Below are 10,321 nucleotides of genomic sequence, written 5' to 3'. Positions count from 1 at the left end.
CACTTCCAAAAATAAATGCCATACAAATGGAAAAAGAAATTTTATTTGTTTCTTTTTGAGATACGGTCTCTCACACTATAGCCCTGGTTGGCCTAGAATTTTCTAGGTAGACCAGTTGGCATCTCACTCACAGAGATCCTCCTGTCTCTGCCTCCTGAATGCTGAGATTAAAGGTATGTACCACCATAGTCAACACAAATGATTTTTTAAAGTGATACTTTAAGATAGTCATGAAACAAAATCTCTTACTTTCACAATACACTATATATTATCTAAATATGAGAGCACCCAACCTCAGGAGACATGTAGCTCACATAGAATGGATAGTAACATGGGTTTTGTTCATGAGATGGCTACTTCAAGACATTATTATCTCTATTTCTCAAAGCTGGTATTTTCTTATACATCCATTTCACAATTCACTTAATTATTTTACAATCATTCATAAATATATATTTCCTAAGAGGCTAGCCTGTGCTCCAGTAATAACAAATCATGATAAAATATAATCAATGGAGTTAAATCTTTTACTACCAAGTAGTCCCATCAGATCATTTACTACCACTGTTAACGATGACACTCTCAAGTGTGATGTGCCTATGAACCATCAATGAGATAGGTGTTCAAGCTCAAACATTAGAACTTTGTTTTCTTTAAAAATCTAGAAAGATAACTTGCTTACTTAAATTGATTTTTAGCTGACAATTTATAAAAACAGAAGTACCTTTTTTTTAAATTGCTGATAACATACAGTAAAGACAGATGCTTTTCAAATTGTGATGGCATTAAAATTCTATTTTAGAGATTCTAGACTTTTAAAACATTGAGTGATGTCATGGCAGTGATACCGAGAGTCATTCCCGAGAGTCAATTCCTCCTAGTTATCAAGATTATCCCCCTAGTTATCTTTAGGGCAGGGAATACAAACCCATACTCCTTTTTGGACTTGTATAAGTAATCCATCTTGGATGTGGATAAACCCCAACTTCTAAATTCTCAACTACAAAAAGGGACCACAGCATACTACCTCACAGGAGACAACCTGATAAAGAGGTACTAGCCTACTGCAATAATGTTTATATGCAATTAGTGGCTATTAGAAATGCCAAGATAGGAGGTGGCATGGGCAGGGGTTAAAGGTGCTTGCTACCGAGACCAAAGTGACCTGGAGTTGGATTTCAAGGAACCACATGATGAAGAGACTCCTACAAGTTGTCCTCTGATCTTCACATGCACCGAGGAACACACCCCCAAATTAAAAAAAAAAAAAGTGACAACAAATTTCTTTTAAATGCAAAAAAAAAAATTAGATCACATTTTCCACATTGGAAATAGTCATCATGCAAAATTATAGAGTTTTGATCAAGCAGTTTTGGGGTTTGCATTAAGTAATCAAGACAAATAGTAGAAAAAGCATTTTATTTATATGGAAAAAGCTACAGTCAGATCTGTAAAAGGTGTCAATATAATATTGCCTATACAGAAAAAAAAATTCAAATGTGAAGAGCAACAACAGAAAAAGTGACACACCTTCCTACTTAGCAGTGCAATTAATTCACATTGCAATAAAGTTAAGTCAAGTACAATAAAACCGAAACAAGTGTTTCTCCATTCTAGTCAATATACTGAGAAATACAGTGTGAAGATCAGTTCTGGTTTAAGAAATATGCATTCAACCCACAGAATATCCTAAGACAAGGGGACAGGGGGCACAGTTAATTCATCATCAGCTGTTGGGGTTTCAATACTGTTCACAGGAAAAAGAAGTCATGAGTTGACATAGAATATATTTAGTCTATACAGTAAAAAAATACAAATTATAAAGTGAGCTAACAAAGAATGAAATCTGAATTCAGATTTATAAAAGTGACGACATCTTGGACAACACGTACAGTGTTTCTCATGTAAAAACATCTCCTTTCAGCAAGCAAAAAAAAAAAAAAAATCATCTGGTTGCTTCTCAGTCATGTTGAAGATCTCGCTTTGAAGATGCAGGTGTCCAAGTGTCTCAAAAACCAAAATAAATGTCCTCCTCAAGGAGCATAGAATGCTAAATGCTCTCCGAATAGTTTCAAGGGTAGCTTTGGAGGTTTGTTCTGTCTTGCTTCAGAAACACATTTAAAATGAGTAAAAACCAAAGGGTTCGTGGAACAGAGGAGACAGCAAATGGCACTCAACTTACTGCTAATGTTGAAAAAGACAGGTTTTACAGTACTCTGGCAGAAGTGGAAGTGGTTTAAAACATTACATTGCATATTTCTGAGTCCATTCTCTTGCGTGCCTGTTGTATCTGTAGGCATATAAAAAGAGAGAGAGAGAGTAAAAGCACACACGTTTAGCCGGAGGAAGCCACACTCTGTTCAGAATTGGGTCTTCTACCTCCTCTCGCTGACCACCAGACCTTCCCCTGTCACTGGGCTGAGGTAACACAAAAGCATGCCAACATAAAAGCAAAAACAAACAACTTTTAAATTACTAGATTCCTCAAAAAACAAAACAAAACAACAACAACAAAAAAAACGAGACAAAAAACCAACTTCAAATAGAAATCTCTAGAAGTCAAGCCTGAGGTAGGCTTAGGCACCAGGAAGGTGAACTGGCTAGAGAAGTTCAGTGTGTGTGGGCAGAGAAATAACTTTTCTTTCTAGGAGACGATGGGGAAACAATGCCCAGTGCCGCCCAGTGATGAAAGCCTTCCATGATGAATTTACTAGCTAGAAACGATGAGGGCACAGCACAGACAGAGGACATGATCTACTAGACAGTGACCCAGAAAGAGGTTTCTTTTTTTTGTTTCTGAGACAGTTAAAAAACAAACAAAAAACCAAAAACCACAACTTACACAGAATTAATTGTACTTCACATATAGTACACAGGCAGCAAACCATATTGAAACGCACACAACAGGAAGTGTACAGCGGGACACACTTACTTTTCTTTGTCTGATTTATAGATCTGTGCAATATCTGGTACTAAAGGATCGTCTGGGTTAGGATCACAGAGCAGCGAGCATATGGACAACAACACTAGGTTGGAGGAAAAAACAACAACATTCCATTGAGTGATGCCATTGCTGCTTTATAAACTTACCCACCTGAAAACAACTGCCCTGAACACAAAGGAAATGAAAGAGGAGAGGAACACTCAGAGGTAAGAGCACAACTCAGTGGCAGGTGGCTTCCAAGCATACCTGGGACCCCAGCAAAACAAAAAACAAAACACCCAGCGCTGTAAAAATATAAAAGTCACGTTTTATATTAACTTCAGTTGGGGGGTAAATATGATTATTTCCTAAAGTAATGAAACTATTATGTTTGACATTTTTAATTCTAAGTAATCTACGTTTACTTAAAACAATGTGTGTCATCCAAAGTAGCTGCTGGCAATCTTTCAAATCAAGAACTCGTGTGTGTGTGTGTGTGTGTGTGTGTGTGTGTGTGTGTGTGTGTGTGTGTGTGTGTGTGTCCCCATCCATCCATGAAATATAAGATCTTTTTCCAACAAATCTTCCATTCCTTTCACCTCATATTTAATTATATTCACTTACAAACAACCTGAATACCCATCTCTGTTTAACTTGTGTATTTTAAAAGATACATAGAAACTGTAAGGTATCTGTTGCTACATCATGCCAAAACTACTAATGCAAATAGCTACACTTAAACTATGCCAGGAGGCCAGCCTGGTCTACAGATCGAGTTCCAGGACAGCTAGGGCTGTTAAACAGAGAAGAAACTCTGTCTTGGGGGGCGGGGCTGGGGGAGGGGCTACACAATAAAGAGAAGCACATCCTAGTAGGCCCAGCACTAGAGAGGCTAAGCAGGACAAGCTGCTAACTGGACACTAGTCTGGACTACATAGTGAGACTTGTCCTAAAAACAAAACCAAACCCCACCTGCTTCACATGTGTGCGGTCCATCCAAGGAACCCCACAGAAGCATCTCCCAAGCCCCACCCACCCTCCTCTGCTATGATCTTTCTAGTCTACAGGTAAACTTAGAGCAAAGTAGACTTTCAAATGACAGGGAGACGGGGCAATGAGAATGAAGGGAAAACCATGTTTCTTTTCCTCATCCTACCCCATGAGACTCAGGCCTTCTATAGGAAATCAACAGGACAAGGTTATCTCTTCCTTTGTATATCCCCTTGTACATCCAGACTAAACTCACAGCAAAGGTCAATCGAGGCCTTTAAACACAGAAAAACGAAAAGTGTACCAATAGGTGTGTGAGGTCTGAGCTATCTCCTGACATGGACAAGAGTGAAGTTCCCCAACTATCTCCCCAGTCCGGCTGCCAGGAACCATCTGCCCCCATTTCACTATCACAAATGGCCCATGAAGAGGAGGAAGGGGATAGAGGTGTCCACCCCAGGGCTCGGTATGCACCAGGTGCCCAGCGGCCGAGTTTGGTAATTCTGTCACGATCCTGGAATGTGATGAGACCGGAGCAGTTTATGCTCCTAGGCTAGCAATACGAATTATTTTTTAGTCAAAAGCCACAGCACCACTGATAGTCATTGAGTACGTGGCAGCCAGCCATTTCTTTAAGTGAGAAGGACTTAGCAGCTTGTGGCAAATGAGAGCCATTTTGGGACACCATTCCAAGAAGAACTATAGTAATCTGAATAATTATAGACAGAATCTTTCCTTTATTCACTTTATGGTAAATTCACTGCTGAAAAAAAATTTTTTTTTTTTATTTCTGAGTCAGAGTTTCTCTGTGTAATAGTTCTGGATGTCCTTGAACTCCCTTTTTGTTTAGATTTGGCCATTCACTCATTTCTCCCAATCCCAGAGTTTACTAAAAGCCAGAATGACCGAAGAGTTACTAGAGAAAACAAAACAAAAATAGTAAGCACTGAGGGTTGAGGCATCTGTTTTGTTTGTCTGGACTTCGGTTTTTGTTTAAACTCTGGTCCCTAGACATTGTACAGTCCTCTCCATGCCTATTTTAAATCTGATAAATGAAATTACCTTTCGATACAGTCAAAGCTGGTGACCACTGGGACCGCAGGATGTCAAGACAAATACTTCCATTACTGTTTATATTTGGGTGGTAGATTTTTGTCGTGAAAGCAATCTACACATAAAACAGAACAACAACAACAAAAAGGTTGATCGTCACAAGCGATGAACAAGCAGAACCAATCCACTCAAGGGAGAAATGTGCTCAACTTTACACAGCTTTGGAACAGAAACATCTACATGCAGGTCCGCTATTGGGAATTTGAAGGAGACTCAGTTTAACCTCCTTTTCTCCTCCAGGTGCTGGGACGTATCTTGGGTGTAATGAGGATGTCTGCAATCACTGGGGTGACTGGCACTTGGACCAGCTGCTCTGGCTTTCATTACACCTCCAAATACTCTTCTTAACCAGCCTGTGAGTAACACCCAGCAGGCCACCTGGATCTATAAACAGGTCACCGAGTCCGTCAGAGCAGAAGTGAGATGATCACCCGTCCTGTAAAACCCACTGAGCATCTGAATTCCGACAAGAGTCACTGTTGTGTGATGTCATCCATAGGATTTTAAACTCAGTGTTTTAAAAATGCTACAATTATTTCCATAGCAGCAAATATATGTTTGTTTTCCCTCCTTCACACCCCCCCCCCATCACTTGTTTCTTCTTTGGCCTTTAAACCTTGGAGAATGTCTTTTCATTCCCTGCTGCCATTCAGTGTGCTTCATTTGTGGTTCCCATCATGCAGGGACGTAGTGGATGGTCAATGTATGTTCACTGAACACTTCAAGAGAGAAAACAGGGTCCTCTTTGGAAGGATAACACTGTGGACAGGAAAGTCTGTCCACAGACTATAGATTCTCAGACTATAAAAACATTCCAGACTACACATATCTCATAAGGAGGAAAAGCCCATGAGCCTAACTTGTAGCCACTGCAACCTTTTGTTTAACAGGCAAAGGAAACTACTTGACTAAGAAAGAGTATTTTAGCCAGGCAGTGGTGGTGCATTCCTTTAATCCCAGCACTCAGGAGGCAGAGGCAGGAGGAGCTCTGTGAGTTCAAGGCCAGCCTGGCCTACAGATCGAACTCCAGAATAGGCTCCAAATTCCAAAGCTACACAGAGGAGCTCTGTCTCGGAAAACAAACAAACAAACAAACAAAAAACAAGAGTATTTTAGATCTGGAAGTTGTACAAAGGACCTTGTACTAGCTAACCTGTGATATCATGAGCCTGTCTCTAGACAAACAGTGAGAACCCCTGCTATGGGATGCATCAGCCACAGAAATAAATACCTTTGGTGGTTTAAAGGGATAGTCTGTCGGGAAGTGGACAGTGAGGAAGAAGACTCCGCCTTGATACGCACTGTCAGGCTGCAATGAACAACAGGCGCATCAGTGTCCGGCCACAACATGTACACAAGACTGAATGTTCCCCCCCAGGTGTTGACAGTGTGAAAGAGAGGGTCACATCTTCTATACGATGCTGTCTGATGCTTGTAAAAAATGTAATCCTTGCACCAGATGTTTGAGTAATTTACCTGAGAGCAGGCTCCTTTCCAGGAATGAAGTTTTCCGAGGTGCCCACAGAGTTTAAAGAGAAGCAGACATGCATATAACAGTATGGTTTTAACCAAACAGGTCATTTACGGGGACCAGTGTAGACACAAGGACTGCTGTGAGGAAAGGTAACTTTCTAGAGCAGTCACCAGTATTTTTTAAAGGTTATGACTAATATTTACCTTGTTTCTTTTAGATTTCCAATGTCCACTTAAATATGGCCAAAGGGAATAATTTAGTAAGAAGGTTACACACAATTTATTCTCAATATTCAATTGCTAGTACTTTATATTGTACAATGTAAAACTCTAAAACCAAGTTGGATGAATTCAGGATTCATGGTAGATTGGATTAAGTATTATCAACTTTACCAAAGGAATTCAAGTTTGGTCACCTCCTGAGTGGCCACACACACACACACACACACACACACACACACACACACACACGATTAAAGGAAAGAAAATAGTAGCAAAATAAAATACCCCAAATTCCATTTTAATTCCTTCATATTTACTGGGCTGCACCATGGGTAATAAAAGCAACTCTTGTCATTCTTTCCCTGCTTAAAGTTCTGCATAAAAATCAGAGCACTGTATTAAATAATTATTCTTACTGTGTTGCTTAATTCTAGTTTGGTAAATGTTTTAAAAAGTAAACAAACAACAAAGATAAGCATGGTAGTAAATGTAAAAAAAATAGAAACAAATTATAAAGATAAGCGTGGGCAACGCGGACAGCAAGTGCTATTATAGAGGGTGGTGGAATGTGTTTGTGGTCCAGAAATAAGAGAGGTGTGCAAAACAACGTCACAATTGCTTACTACACATGATTCACCTGAGAATTACCATGGAGGCCCCAGCTCCAACGGTGAGGCATGCCTTTAGATGACAGGACTTGGAAGGTTCAGAGCAGATAAGCAGATAATGAACACCAAGCAGAAGGAACTAGCTTCTTAGGGAAAGCTGTTAAGTAAATATATTGCATTTTCCCCTCTCACATAACAACTTAATAGAATAATTTAGTCATTTAGGATAATTCCTCAGAGACTTTTCTTTGAAATTCAGCATTTTTTTTTTTTTTTTCAGCTTGGATCCGAGGGCAAATGATTGAAAACTGCATGACTCAGTAGATAAACGGCCCCAGGGGAAGTATGTATGGCATTCAGGAAGGCTAGCGTGTTCTCATCCAGAAAGGAGACTGGAGTAGATAGAGTATCTGCCTACTCGTTCACAATTAGCATTTCGTCCATAGAAAGAAAAGCCTGTTTCAAACCATCGATGCTCCTCAGGTGTAGGAAGAAATACAGACAACAAAGAGGGGCCAGTTTAAGGCAGCTCAGAAAACTCAAAAGGTGACAAAGACCACCCACAACGGGACTCCTTCACTTCTGCAGTCAAGAGTCACAACGAGACCCATTGCAAGCTGATGTTGGCCCAGTGTAGCAACTCCATTCCCCGGTCAGACTTACTTCAAACCTATGAAAGCTGTGGATTTGTGAGGAAGACTCCACTTCCTTTAAAAACAGTTGATGCTGTATTAAAAAAAAATTAATAAGACCAACACATCTGTTTGCACAGAGAGTGTGACATTGCTCTGTAATGGGGATGTATCAGCACAGGAAAATATCGCTGTGACCCAGCAGGTATTTGCCAGCCGTGCTTTAGAAAAACCACTGCAAACCCTGCATCATGTTTTGCTTCTTGAGTGATTCAGAGGATGAGAACACTCAACCTGAGTCATTAACATCTGCTCACAGGTCAAAAGGCAAGTGTGAAGAATGGCCACGGAGGGTGAGGGTAGCAGGGGTGGGGAGGGTGTTAGTCCACCAGTGTGAGTTGTACTTACGGGCCCCATGATGGTTGCTTGCCAGTGGAACACTGAAACACAGAGGGATGGTAGTCACTTACAGAGGCTCAAAGTCATATCCTTTCAATGGTAGCAAAACCTAGCAATAGAGTAAACTTACAGTCATCTCCTACGGGTCCCGCTGAGCAGTGAGCAGGTGGGTCACGCTGTAAATCACTTAATTCCTGAAGGAAAGCAGAAATACTTGCAGTTAATCCTCCCCTTTCGGAGGATACGGGCACTGAGAACCCAGAAAGACACAACAAGCTAGTGACGTTTCTTCAAATTATTTTAGGTTAATTCTGACTCTGCCCATGACATCTTGTATGAGATAGCACCAGCCGCTGAAGAGATTAAGCAGAGTAAAACAGTGTTTCCCTCGGGGCATTGGTGGCACCTGCATTTAATCCCAACACTCAGGAGGCAGAGGCAGGCAGATCTCTGTGAGTTGAGGCTACCCTGGTCTACAGAGTGAGTTCCAGGACAGGCTCCAAAGCTACAGAGAAGAAACCCTGTCTTGAAAAACAAAACAACAACAACAAAACAAACCAGTGTTTTCCTGTAAGATTCCTAACACAATTGGGCTGGAGAGATGGCTCAGAGGCTAAGAGCACCAATTGCTCTTCCAGAGGTCCTGAGTTCAATTTCCAACAACCACATGGTGGCTCACAACCATCCATTATGAGATCTGGTGCCCTCTTCTGGTGTGCAGATATATATGGAAGCAGAATGTTGTATACATAATAAATAAAATCTTAAAAAAAAAAAAAAAGGATTCCTAACACAAAAGTAATTCCTTAGCACCTCCTTATTCAAGATTGTATATGTCATTTCTACGAAGATGATACCAACATGGCAGGTCCTGGCTGGCATGCATGAGCCCCCCCCCAATTTCATTTCCAGCCCCCTAAAAATAAGGTCTGACTTCCAGTAAATTACAATCTAATGAGGGGGAGTGAGGGTCTGGGAAGATGGGTACTTAAGGAGTGACTTGAAGGATTCAAGGACCTGTGCATAGGATCTGTCCAGAGAGTGCTTGCTACACAAGTATGGGGACCCGAGTTCAGTTCCCAGCACGCATGTGAAAAGTCAAGGCCAGTGATGCAAGCCTGCAAACCCAGCACTGGTGACAGAGACTGGAGGATCCTTAGGGTTTGCTGGCCAGCCAGCCTGGCTGAACATTTAAGTTCCAGGTTCAGCGAGGGACCCTGTCTCAAGAACGACATGGAAAGCAATTGAGGAAGACACCTGACACCAATCAACGTCTGGCCTCCAAACCCCCACACGTGCATGAGTATTTGAACTCGTAAACACGCAAGTACATATACAACATATGAGTCCACAGTAAGTAGGAAGGAAGTCAGGCTGTGTTCTGAAGCCTGCAGTATAGATTCATGGGCCCTTCTCTATCCTCAAGGTTTTGAAGGAAAACGGAAAAAGGCAGACACAGCTTTCAGGTTAGCCAGCCCTGGCCAGGAATCCCAAATACAAGTGACTCTATTGCTTTGAGGAAGTCACTTAATCTCCCTAGCCTTGCTTTGGAAAGAACTGACCTTCCCCAAATGAGAAAGGTATGGCTTCAGTATTAAATACTGTACACTGGAGAGACGGCTCAGTAGCTGAGAGCAGGCAGGACTCTTGCAGAAGACCTGAGTTCGTTTACCAACACTTACACAATAGCTCACAAACACCTGGATCTAGCTGCAGGGAATCCAGTGCCGCCTTCTGGCCTCCACAGGCACTTGCATTCATGTACACACACACACACACACACACACACACACACACACACACACACACACACACACACACACACACACACGCACGTAATTAAAGATGAATCTTAAACAGAAAAACAGTATCAGAGACCATACAGGCTGGGGATGCAGCTCAGGGCCAGAGTATCTGCCTAGCATGTGAAAGCCTTGGGCTCCATCCTTACCACTTCACAA

General features: G+C 41.4%; 1 protein-coding gene across 1 annotated transcript in view; it reads right to left on the bottom strand.

Moving 5' to 3' along the window:
• Positions 1-1,400: 1,400 nt before the first annotated feature.
• The window catches only part of Ube2d1 (ubiquitin conjugating enzyme E2 D1), a 30,571-nt gene continuing 21,650 nt past the window's right edge, over positions 1,401-10,321 (bottom strand). The window contains exons 2-7 of the mRNA XM_027395120.2: positions 8,491-8,554; positions 8,370-8,401; positions 6,258-6,335; positions 4,976-5,081; positions 2,933-3,026; positions 1,401-2,290 (exon numbers count right to left, since the gene is read on the bottom strand). Of these exons, the coding sequence (XP_027250921.1) occupies positions 2,245-2,290; positions 2,933-3,026; positions 4,976-5,081; positions 6,258-6,335; positions 8,370-8,401; positions 8,491-8,554 (420 nt within the window). The 3' untranslated portion in view covers positions 1,401-2,244. The remainder of the gene's footprint in view (positions 2,291-2,932; positions 3,027-4,975; positions 5,082-6,257; positions 6,336-8,369; positions 8,402-8,490; positions 8,555-10,321) is intronic.

This window comes from Cricetulus griseus (assembly GCF_003668045.3).
Source record: "Cricetulus griseus strain 17A/GY chromosome 1 unlocalized genomic scaffold, alternate assembly CriGri-PICRH-1.0 chr1_0, whole genome shotgun sequence".
Lineage (NCBI taxonomy): Eukaryota > Metazoa > Chordata > Mammalia > Rodentia > Cricetidae > Cricetulus > Cricetulus griseus.
The sequence above is the reverse complement of the archived record's forward strand: the minus strand, read 5'-3'. Positions and strand labels throughout refer to the sequence as shown.